Genomic DNA, 12,405 nt, shown 5'->3' on the forward strand with positions numbered 1-12,405 from the left:
AGAATGGAAAAGAAAAGGTATCTCAAGAGACGGATTCCTGGGTGGCACAAACTGCTGGAAGGTCCCCAGCTGCTGAAAGGGCTGTCCTACCTCCCCGCCCTGCTTGCAAACTGTGCCATCTTGTCCTGGCAGTGACAGTCCTGCAGCCCATGCAGCTGGAAACAATCCCTCTTTGTTCTTAATTTCCCAGGAACGGTTTCCAGGTGGCGGGGCTTGCTGTCCTCACTGGTTGTGTAGGTGCACTTGAAAGCCAGCTCAGGGAAAGTGATGGGAAGGTGTCCTGGGAAGAAAGGGCAGAAGGACACTGCCCACTGCCCACTTCAGTAACAACATCATCTTCTATTGCTGTAAGCTGCTTCTGAAACTATATGCTCCAAATAGCCCCAAACCCACAAAGTGGGCCGCCACCTTGGAATAGCTACTAGTCACTGCGCACATCTCCTGGTATGTGTACAGCTATCACGTTTACATGCACAAACTGGATGGCTGTGTGACTGCTGAGTTGTAAAATGGAACTGTAAATCATCAGGAACTAATTTGCATGCACAATTATGTTACCAATGTGCAAAGAAGAGGACCACGGCAGGGGGGTTGGACTAGATGACCTTTAAAGGTCCCTTCCAACCCAAACTGTTCTATGATTCTATAACCTGCACCTCTTTTCATGTGCAAATAAACTATGTGGTCGTGACTGTGCACTCCACAAAGTAGCACAATAAATGCAGGATACTTACTGTCACTGCCCTCGGTGCTCTGCAGCGCCAACCTGCTGGTCTTCTGTAAGTGCATACTTGCTTCTGGGGTTTAGGAAGGTGCTCACTCAGTGCAGGGCGGGGACAGAGGAAATAAAGCATGAGGAGACCGAGAGAGACTCCATGGGACGGTGATATGGGATAGCTTTCTCCAGGAACTTCACGTAAATCTCTGTGCTGCCACTCCTTGCTTACCCCTGCCCCACGGGGATAAATCTCTGTTAGATGAAGCAGGCCGGCATAGTCTCTACCAGTAAATGTGTAGATGTTTTGCTATGACAGTGGCTTCTTCTCAGGGGTGAGAACAAGAGTTGAGATGCAGAAAGTGAATAATAGTTAGAGAAGGATTGGGCGAGGGGACTTCTTGTTGGTATATATTTACATATATTTACATATATACACATATATACACATATATTTACATCTAGGTATATGGAAAAAGCTTTTTTGCTGGTGTAAAAATGAGAAAGAAGTATGTTTCCTAGCTAATGTTTTATTACATCTACAAATGTTTCTAGTGTAAATCTGGCCTTGGGCTGTTATCTGTGTGTGTTTCTCATCTTGTGCTTCTCTGTGGAGTTTCTGCCAGCATTCCCCAGCTGTTCAGTTTTCTGATATAAATCTAAAGAGTCTACAAATGAAGTGTCTGCCAGATACCATAAGGATGTTTTCCACATCTGGATGGACTTCTGCAAGCTCTTTCTCTCATCCATAAGTCACTAACTTTCCATTTAGTATGATATGTGACCTGTTTAGTCTGGTTTTCCCCTACTTGCGTTGTTGCACAGTAGGTAGTCCAGGGAATGGTCTTTACCCGTCGAGGTGTGGGTATGGTAGATCTCTGGGGCAGCAGCAAAGTCATGGATTTGCTAGGAGCATTTTTCCATAATAGGAGGACTCTCTACTCCTGCCTCAAGGGGAAAGGTGTGGATGTGGCGTCTTGATTCCACTTCCCTTATTTGGGTTTTGTGTTGGAGAATTCCCTGGGCTTTGGCATAGTTTTTTTGATTGAAACAAGAGGAAATGGGCTGAGGATTAAGCCTGTAAGTTTTAGAATAGGAAAATGCAATGGAGTTTCTTTAATGGAACAGGGTCAGTATACAGTGCCAAGAAATTGCTGCGGTTTCTCCTCATGATTTAACAAACAATTTGACTGATGGTACTGTAAATGAATAAATCTGTGTATTTAAATTGCTGTTTAAAAAGTGTGTTGCTTGTTGAAGGCATTGAAGTAAGGCAGGTTAGTAACAGAGTACTTGCCAGAGGCATCTTCTGTATTTCCAGGTGGGTGTTTCTGAGCAGGAATACATCACATCCCATCTAAAAAAGCACCACAAAAAGACTTGACAATATAGTCCTTTTTAATAAAGAAATGGTGCACTTCTACCTGGCTGCAGGTAGGGAGTGTGGAAAGAGGAGGTTATCATGCCTTTGGTTTTGACATTTTATGTGCCAAACACTGATTATTTTGTGGCTCCATTTTCAGTCATTTGTAGTTTTGCCAAACTTGAGCTGTTTGAGTTGAAATTTCCTGTGTTACATATTTGCTATAGTGAATTTTCTGAGAAACCTTTAAGCAATTTCGGGCCAGGGGTACTTGTGGTGTACCAACAGCTATTTCCTGCCTTCAGAAGAGCTTGTGATGAAAGAGAAACAGTTCAGATATATTGGGAAGGGCAAATCCTGATCTAATTGCAGCGAGCAGGGAAAGCCTGCTGTGCTCACCTGGGACCTGAGATGGGCTTTGGTGCCTATTGACGGATGCAGAGTTAGGCTACAATGCCTAGAAACTTCTAGGAGTCTGTGTGACATTTCTGAGTAACAAATGAGTATATTACTGGCAATGAAATGCAAATGAATGAAGCATTTTAGTCAAAAACTTAGAGACGGTATTTACCTGAGGAAATTCACTGTAAGGGTAGGAGTTTTAGTTACGATTTTTTTGGTGCTGATTCAGAGACATTCTGAAGCATGCGCTCCTACCCTCAGTACGGGGAAGGGGGTGGCTTGCTTCTTTCCAGATTAATCATAATTTTTGTGAGAATGATAAAACCAGATCTCCCCAGAAATCCTTGTAGAACCCACGAGGAAGCAGATAAAACCATCAACATGTTTTTCCCTTGCTGAATCCATTAGCAAAAATTTTGGTGACGAACAACGAGAGCACCCCTAGTATCTTCATCAATACAAAGGAGGTCACTCTCGATCAGCTCATTAAACAAGGGGCTGCTGTGGGCTTTGTGCTGCAGCCAGGCGGTGAGGGAAATCCGCCTCTTGAATGGGGGTCTGTTTAGGCCAGTCGTGTTTCTGGCTGCAAATCTGGTCTAATATCACAGTGCCTGGAGTTTGCTTTCAATGGGAAATCCTACCACAGAAAATGAAACACATTTCGCTTCCTGGGAGAAGCAGCTGAACTCTGGAATGTAATGTGAGGTGAAATCAAGACCAAAAAATTTTGTATCACTTGAATTTTCTGTTTCAGTTTTGATTTCTTACTTTTTGTAGTCTATTTTTAGTGGGTTGGACTGAGAAAGTTGCTGAGTGCTTGTTCTGGTTGATGATGGTGTATTAATATCCTGTTGACAAATCTGTATTTTAAGTAGTTCTTGAAAACTGGTATTTGGATTCCCATGGGCATCAACCCCTAAATATATTTTTAAGGGTGAGGTCGCAGTAACTCCAGGAGCGGACATTGGAAAACTGAAAGGATCGAAACTATTTTCTATTGGAAATCAAAACAGTTTTAAGAGAAGTAACTGAAAGTCATGATGCTAAACTTGGTCTTGATGTAAGTCCAGTCCAAAAGGAGACAGCCACTGTGGTGCTTGAACTGAATGGCCTGTAATACTCATCCATCTTGGGGTGAGTTCGCTTTGAGGTTCAGCCTTTCATTAAACTCTGGGGTACCAAAACTCCTTGCTGCACGGATCATGAACATGAACGTGAGCCGGCAGTGTGCCCAGGCAGCCAAGAAGGCCAATGGCATCCTGGCCTGTATCAGAAATAGTGTGGCCAGCAGGAGTAGGGAAGTGATCGTGCCCCTGTACTCGGCACTGGTGAGGCCGCACCTCGAATCCTGTGTTCAGTTTTGGGCCCCTCACTACAAGAAGGACATTGAGGTGCTGGAGCGTGTCCAGAGAAGGGCAACGAGGCTGGTGAGGGGTCTGGAGCACAAGTCTGATGAGGAGCGGCTGAGGGAACTGGGGTTGTTTAGCCTGGAGAAAAGGAGGCTGAGGGGAGACCTCATCGCTCTCTACAACTACCTGAAAGGAGGTTGTAGCGAGGTGGGTGTCGGTCTCTTCTCCCAAGTAACAAGTGATACGATGAGAGGACATGGCCTCATGTTGGACCAGGGGAGGTTTAGATTGGACGTGAGGAAAAATTTCTTTACTGAAAGAGTGGTGAAACATTGGAACAGGCTGCCCAGGGAAGTGGTTGAGTCCCCATCCCTGGAGGTATTTAAAAGACGTGTAGATGCGGCGCTTAGGGACATGGTTTAGTGGGCATGGTGGTGTTGGGTTGATGGTTGGACTCGATGATCTTAGAGGTCTTTTCCAACCTTAATGATTCTATGATTCTATGATTCTATGATTCAATGAACTGGTGGCCTAAGGAAAACGAGGTGGGTCAGGTAAACCAGGATTGTAGGTGGTCAGAAATTCCTAATATATGGCAGATGGATATGAAACAGTCCCTGTACTGTAACAATACAATCCCCTCCAAATGCATAATCTGTTTCTTGTGAAAGACATGTGACCCAATATAGAAGTTTTAGGTCAACTGATTCAGTTAAAGATTAGCCTCAATATTAGCCTCAATATTCTGAAAGAGAAGACTGTAGTTACTTATGGACTTCAGTTCCTTGTAAAGGATTATACTGGGCATCATGCTACTGCTGCAGTGTCAAATCTTTTTGTGGGTTTGCTAAATTAACCTTTGTAATAGAAAGGCTTCTTATGTGCTTCCAGTCAAAAGAAGAGATGGTTTTGAGTTTGTAACAACGTAAAATGCCAATGATTGGGATCCTGATCTAAAATTCATAGGTTTTTTCTATTTCTTCTTAAATCATGTTTCTCTGCTGCTTTGCAAATGAGTTGCAGAGATGTGTCCCGCTCTGATTTAACATTTTGTGCCGGATACTTAAAATGGAAATCTCCATCAGAGGGGCAGAAACAAGTGGAGGTAATGAGGGGGGAAGATACTGCAATTAAAAGTAAACTGATTATCATTTGTGAAATTATGTTTGGAAAAGTGACTTTAGTAGATGTAATGTTAAATCTCACAGTCATATGTAGTGAGAGGAAAGGCATCAGTTTTAGGTAATGTTATGTATGTTGATACATGTTTTCAGATGATGAGTGTGTATTTTAGATTGTACCTCCCTCAGTATTCATGGCAGTACACGTTCTTTATGCTCCCCTATAAGTTTGTGCAATATTTACTGTCTTGATCTTAAAAGTCATGATGAGCTGACTATTGCAAAACTCTTGACAAGAACCCTTTACCCTGGAAATCTGGGTCAGAACAAGCCCGTACAGTAGAAATTGTCGTAATGGAGTTGCCATGTGATGTTCTGTCATGTTGAACTGCTTTGTGGGGCAGACAGGGAATAGAGACAGACACCAGTGAGTACTTTACCCCGTGCACTACATGTGGGACCCGGTGAAAGAAATCCCATCCCAGTGGAAGTTAATGACAGGCCAATTTGGCCAGCTTTTGACCAGTGTGAGAAAGAGTTCCCAGCTGCGTATAACTTCTGTGTGTGGTGGATGCAAATAATTGGTGGTAAAGTCTAATGTTTGGGTCCCTTACATATTTAATAGGCTTGGGAGGTTACTGGTTCTCATTACACTTAAGGGAAAGTATGAAGGACTTTGTCTCTCTAGATCCCATTTAGTAAATATTGTCATGTTTGAAAGGTCTGATCTCTTCCTTGCACTTTGTCTTCAAATGCTGATTTGGATGGTGACATTGGGGTGAGGGACAAGCTTGTTGACCTTGTCGGGGTGCCACGGATTTCTCTCTTCGAAATAGCTGTTCCCTTTGATAGATTGTCTTTGCTTTTGTTCTTAGGACTTGTGCCATAAACAGGCAATGTGAATACACTGCTGTTTTCATACCCATGATATCTTGTAGCTTCCAAACAAGTTGTTTCATTCAGGTCCAGGACAAGATTTTATAGTGAAAAATTACTGGCCTGTTTAAAAAAAGGCACTCAAGAAAACTATTATTTTGATACATTTGGTCCATTACATTTTCTAGGACATTTGCCATGAAAACAGTAGGATCAAATATTTCTAGAGAGAGTTTTTGTGGCTACTGCTTTCCTCCTGGGCTGGGGAATGCTCAGAGAAGAGTATTTGCTGTGGATTTGGGAGAGCCCATGGCAGCATGACATTAATGGTTTTGGTGCAAAAGTTTGCTCTCTCTGGCATTGAAAGAGTGTGAACTGAGCCTAGAGAAAAGAAGAAAATTTAAAGAGAATGCTAAGCAGGGATGAAAGGAATACAAGAAATTATGGAGTTAGGAAGAAGGAGAAATCAGAAGATAATCCACCATTCATTTGCTAGCAGCTTGCAGACAATGTGATTTTTTTACAGCATTTCAACATTCCAGCTACAACCTATGCTAATGATAATCACAGGACTGGGATAGTTTACATGTGGAGTATAAATGCTGCCTGAATATGCACCAATATGGCAAAATGGATTGCCCCATCCCAACACTGCATGTAAATGGATCTTCCACCCTTCAGTTTTAATTTAATTACAGAAACATTTTCAACATACGAGATTGTTTTTTGACACCTTACTTAAGATTTTTTTATTATTAAAAGTTTTAACTAAAAGCACTGGTAATTAAAATAAAGTAAGCAAGCAAAAAAATAAAAGGGAAAGAGATCCTGAAAAGTTTAAATGTGGTCAGGGCTCTCTCCACCCTCCCCACCCAGTCCTTATGCCTTAAAATGGGAATCATGCAGGACAAGATCGATGCAGCTAAGTCCAAATCTGGAATTCTCATTGGAGTCCAGTTTGCTTACACCTAGAGTAACATGGAGTTTGGGGTTTAAATTAAGGTTTATTGACAAAGGTAATTTACTCAGGATTAGGGTGAGATATTTGAAGGTGGTGGTGTGGTTATTCTAGAACAGCTTTGCCTGAGGACATAATTATTGTGGCATGATCTTCTGAAGTGGATTAATCTACACGAGAAGAAAACCTGCATGTTCTTAATCTGGAATAAGTATTTCCCTAGGAATTATTTTTACAGAGTTATTGTGGTCAGTCTCCCTGTCTAGACAAGCCTTTAGAGTTCTGATGATAATAGAATGAAGCAGGTTCATCTTTTCCTGTGTGTCTCCCTTTGCTGTGTTTCTTGTCATACCTCTTTTAGCAGGGAATGAACAAAAGGATGGGGCTTTGCCTTTGAGATCATGCCTGTTACTCTCCAGGAAGTTGTTGTTTTGGTGAGAGGGCAGACTTTTGGCATTGAAGCTGCAGTGATTGGAGGGCAGTCTGCTCCAAGGCTGTGGAGTTACGTTAGCTGTGGAGTATTAGATATTTTAACAGAGACACCAGCATCCTAGTAAAATACTCTGAGAAGACACTTAGAAAATGGCAGCAAGGCTTCTTAGCCCTGTTTGAAAATTTTCCTACAGTGAATCAAGAGTGTGTGATCCTGTAATCCCACCATACTACTTGTGTAGTGGGAGGAGGCTGCCGCTCCCACTCAGAATTTGGCTTTCGATAGTTACTGCAGTGTGCTGATCTTAGCATCAACCTCTCAGCAGGTACCTGCTAATGCCCATTTGTCATCATTGTTTAGTGGAAATGAACTTTCATTGCCCCCCAGACATGATTGCAAAGGGTTCAGTGAACTTTTCTTTCTTCTTTCAGGTTATAAGACCCTTTTGAAAGGAATTTCAGGGAAGTTCAGCAGTGGAGAACTTGTTGCAATTATGGGTCCTTCAGGAGCTGGGAAGTCAACGCTCATGAACATTCTGGCAGGATACAGGTCAGTAACAATGAAAATCCCAAGTAAGATAAGATCACCTAGCATGATGGCTCCTTGGAGACAATAGCAGAAGAAATCTTACCCCAGTGTTTGTAGAAAACAGGTATTTTACAGATTTTGAATTAGATTCTTATTGCTTATATTCTTCTGTTTGTCCTGTTCTGGTCACTTAGGATTTATCTGTTAACAAGTCTGATCCAAAAATAGGAAGCAATTTAAAGTCCAAAACACAAAAAAATTTCTCCTTTCTAGTTGTGTAACTAATCTGACTCAGTACCTTATGTTTGTGATATTTTTTAAATCACATTTTATAAACACTTGAAAAAAATGACCCTTTTTACTCACCACTTTCATAGTGTTGATGTCTTCTTGACCAAACTGCAATGTGTGAAGTGACTGTGGTTCATCTTCCTGAATCCCCTGTTGTATGGCCAAATACAAAGTGTCTCTGTGTTGTTGTCATTAGGGCACAAGGAACAGGATAGAGAAACCTAAAAAAAAATCACTTGAATGGCTTGATATTTTTTCAGACATTCATATGAGACAGCACACAGTTTGTACTAACTTCGAGTAAAATTTTCATCAACATTGTGTGAAGCCTCTAATGAAAGAGAGCGTAATCATGAAATAAATTGATCTCTATCCACTTTAACAGTTTTATTCCATAGTGGGCAATAATTACCTCAGACTTCTACATACTGAGGCCTGGTGGCAGCACAAGTGAAGGCAAGATTCACCCCTGGTTGTTTTCTTGGTTTGTTTCAGAGAGACGGGAATGAAAGGAGAAATTCTCATCAATGGACAGCCTCGTGACCTGCGCTCTTTTCGCAAAGTCTCCTGCTACATCATGCAAGATGACATGCTCCTTCCTCATCTGACTGTCCAGGAAGCTATGATGGTGAGCTTTGTTGCTCTAAATTTATTTGGGCGGGAGAAAATGGAAAAGTCTGTGTGTATTGTGCACATGTTCTTACTCCTGGTAATGCCACGAGCCGTTATCTCTGTTTGATCCCACTCAATGAAAGTGCTTGGACTTTGGTGATGCCTTGAATTCCATTTCAGGCTCATCCTTCTAGGGGTTGTCTGAGCCTCTTTAGCTTTATGGTTTTCAATTTGTGACCAGCTTTATGGTTTGGAAGAAGATCTAAGGCTCTACTCCTTAGACGTCCTAGAGAATAGAACCTGAAATTCTGCACAGAATGAGCCTTTGTAGGGACCGTCTTTTTTCTTGGGTGGTGGATGAGTAACCTTGTCTCTCTCTTTCTCCCCATCTTCCATGTTCTGACTGCAAAGTGCTATTTTGACTTGAGCGTGGTCTCTCTGCTACTTCTACTCTTTTGTGCCTTTATTAAAGAAAAGGCATTGTATAAAATCTCTTCCAGTTCTTCACAGGAAAACAACAGGAACAGAATAATCCCAAGACTTACAGGCAACGTAAATTCTTCTTACTGTTTTTCGTAGCATCAAGAAGTTTACTAATTGCCAGCTTGATCAATCAGTCTAGAAGTGCCTGTTGCTCAGTTGGAGAAATGAGCCAGTTTTTCTCAGAGGATGTTATCAAAATAAGGCTAAGGTTGCTTCTGCTGTATGCCAGCATCAATTCACAAATTTTAAGGTCAGAAGAAATCACTGTAGTTTTTATGTGGCTAATTTTCTGCAAAGGCACTTCTCTGTGAGGAAGAAGTTCTGTTTACTTGAACTTTGTAGTCAGAATCCCATAGGGCCACTTTTGTAGAATTGGGCCCAGATGATAATTGCTGTCTAAATTAATCAATCAAGGCTCTGACAAAAATAATTACTTAACAGTTTAATTGCTTCTAATAAGGGTTAATCATAATGTTTTGTGGAGCTGCCTGTTAGGACAGCAGATGACATCTTTCACAAGATTATTTATTTCTGTACTCATTTATTCACGTCTGGGAGAATGGCAGAGTTTAGTTATCATTATGGTATGGATGAAGCGCAAATAAACTGTGATGCTAGCATTGCCTGGGAAGTTAGTGGCTGTGCAAAAAACATGACTCTCCCATCTTCCTCGCAACCTCTTTGACTTGCAGGATGGCTTTTCTTTTCTAATACGCTTTTTGTCAGATGCTTGAGTGATTGCTTAAATCAGATTATACTCAGTTACCTACTGCACAGGCGTATGTGATGCTTGTGATTTGAATATTATAGTTCAACTTAAACTTTCCTGACTGGGTTGAAAGAAGTTGTTTAAATGGTACATTGGGATGCTGTGCCTGAGACATCCACGGTAACTGGTTGTTGTGCTTCAGACCAGTTCAAAATCAAATTCCATTGTATTGCATTCCAGGTATCTGCTCATCTGAAACTTCAAGAGAAAGATGAAGGCAGGAGAGAAATGGTATGTATACTGTCCAGCAAACTGAGAATTTTGGGGGATGCCAAAGAGGGCTGTGAAGTGAGCTCTGTAAAGCAGACATTTTTACCTAACATTGAATTGCATTGGACTTGTAATGATAGAATAAATCATAACCTCAAAGTTGACAGCTATCATTATGAGGGAATGTTTACTACAGTCTCTGTGAAAGTTGCTTTCAGTATGAGACTGAGTAGATAATTGTAAAAGATCTACTGAAATAAAATCAGGTAAAAACACAGGTTTTGTAGGATTCCTTTTAATGTACCTTAGCACCTTAGATTCTTGTCCATGCATGTGTGAGGGCTCAGGCATCTCATGTGTGGTGAGATAAATCAGTCATGTCTGGTAATGGTGAGTGTAGGCCTTAATTATTCCAAGGACTAATGAAAAACTCAGCAGTTCTTGTAACTGCTGCAGAAATTTCTGTGCTCGTGTTTGAAAGCGTTGTTCTTCATGGCTATGCTGGTGGGCATATTGTTGCACTGGACAAGTTAATGCAGTTGCAGTTGAGATACAGACTAATGTATTTTGAAGCTGTGTTGGGTGACCGAGGTTTGGACAAGTAGGAAACCGGGCTAAAACATGCACATATTTTTTCTAAAACACTGGGAATGAGTTGCACCATTTACTCTTGCACATTCGCTGCACTGTCCTGCTTCTGCCTGCGGCTGACATATGACTTTCCTGAGTGGGAGAGAAGTCCTGGTGTGTTTTTGCCCATGGAGACCTATAACCCAGCTGGACCTGCACTAGGAAGTGTGCTCCTCTCACCCATCTGATTGCCATGATTCCTCCCAGTCATTTGTTCTGACACAGGGCTGTCCTTTTAAAGAAAATACCTTGGAGGTGTCTGACCAGACAAAATGGCTTCTGACATGTTAGCTTGTGCATGAGGCAGCTTTCTTAACTGAATTTGATTACCTCAGTTATACTTTAAAGGGCTGGAAATGTGCCTTTTCAACACATTCATTCTGCACTTAAAATGTCTGGGCCTGTGTATTCCTAAGGACACTCAGAGCTCAGGTGTCTCTCTGTGCTTGGGTGGAGTTAGCAGAGCATGCCAAAGCTTAGGAGAGGAACAGTTCGGTGCTGCACAGCGTGTTTCAAAACCATATATGCCCAGGGCGGGTAATGTCTGGAGCTAAACATAAACAAAAAATCATGGCACTGGTGAAAGCAGAGATGGTTCAGGTTGTTGAGAGAGTCGTGAAAAGTGAAACGGTAGTTCAGAAAGTGTTTGGAGGTGTTTTGGCTGGCCTCAAGCTGTGTTTCAGTCCAGCATAAGGCAGCACCAACAAGGAGATGGTATGATCTCTCATACACTGCCTCCTCAAGGAGGAAGCCTCTCTTATGTGGGGGTTATGCTGAGGGCTAATGCAGCTCATGTGATAATATGGCCCCATGGCTAACATTGAGATTTACCTTCCGAGAAAGCTGGCTGCTCCTTCTACCTTTGTTAGGGACGTGTGTTACTCTGGACAAGACTTCTAGTGGCTTAGCAGCTCAGTTGTCCCACCAATGAAAAGGGAGTTACTATTGGTATAGGAAGCTCCCAATGTTTTTGCTATCATTACTCTTGTAAAATTCAAGTTTTGGGCTTTCCATGATTTTTCAGTGTTCTTTTTCATAAATAGAAAGAAGGGTGAGATTTTCATTTTGGTGCATTTTGTGTTCCCAAAGCCATGCACTGAGGAGACCCTCCGTGAGCAAATTAGGAAATCATGCAGGTGACTGGAAGAAGCCACCTTGCAGGACTCAATGGAAACCAAGCTGTGCAGGAGGAAGGAGGAGATGAGGGGACACAAGAGTGGGATTGGAGCATGGACATGAGAAAGTTGTGGCCTGCTGTCTCAGGAATATGAGAGGCTTCCTGCTCCTCCCCAGATGCCAGTTTAATTCATTTTTTTATCTGATGGAGGCCTGAACTTGACTTGTTGGACTTAATCATTTCAGAGGAGTCTCTTATTCTAGTAAAAGACGCCTCTGACAGTAGCTGCATGTGATTCTTAAGCAGAGGTTTATAAAGGAGAAGGTGACACTACTTCTGACCCACCTGGTGAAAAGTATACCCTTTGCCTGAAATGTGAAAACTATGGCAACTTCAAAGGTAGAGCAGCCATTTCTGTGCCTGTCTTTTATCTGTATTTATTTCCAAATTGGAACATTTGGCATTTCTTCAATCTCAGAGAATCCTTGAAAACCAGAAGGAGCTCCGGAGAGGGAAACTTAAGACGAATCAACATATGTTTGGTAGCT

General features: G+C 41.9%; 1 protein-coding gene across 1 annotated transcript in view; it reads left to right on the top strand.

The window, feature by feature from the left end:
• The window catches only part of ABCG1 (ATP binding cassette subfamily G member 1), a 59,608-nt gene that overhangs the window by 30,857 nt on the left and 16,346 nt on the right, over nucleotides 1–12,405 (top strand). The window contains exons 2-4 of the mRNA XM_009283000.2: nucleotides 7,649–7,766; nucleotides 8,532–8,664; nucleotides 10,081–10,131. Coding sequence (XP_009281275.1) covers nucleotides 7,649–7,766; nucleotides 8,532–8,664; nucleotides 10,081–10,131 — 302 coding nt within the window. The remainder of the gene's footprint in view (nucleotides 1–7,648; nucleotides 7,767–8,531; nucleotides 8,665–10,080; nucleotides 10,132–12,405) is intronic.

The sequence above is a fragment of the Aptenodytes forsteri genome, unplaced genomic scaffold (assembly GCF_000699145.1).
Source record: "Aptenodytes forsteri isolate BGI_AS27 unplaced genomic scaffold, ASM69914v1 Scaffold2, whole genome shotgun sequence".
NCBI lineage: Eukaryota > Metazoa > Chordata > Aves > Sphenisciformes > Spheniscidae > Aptenodytes > Aptenodytes forsteri.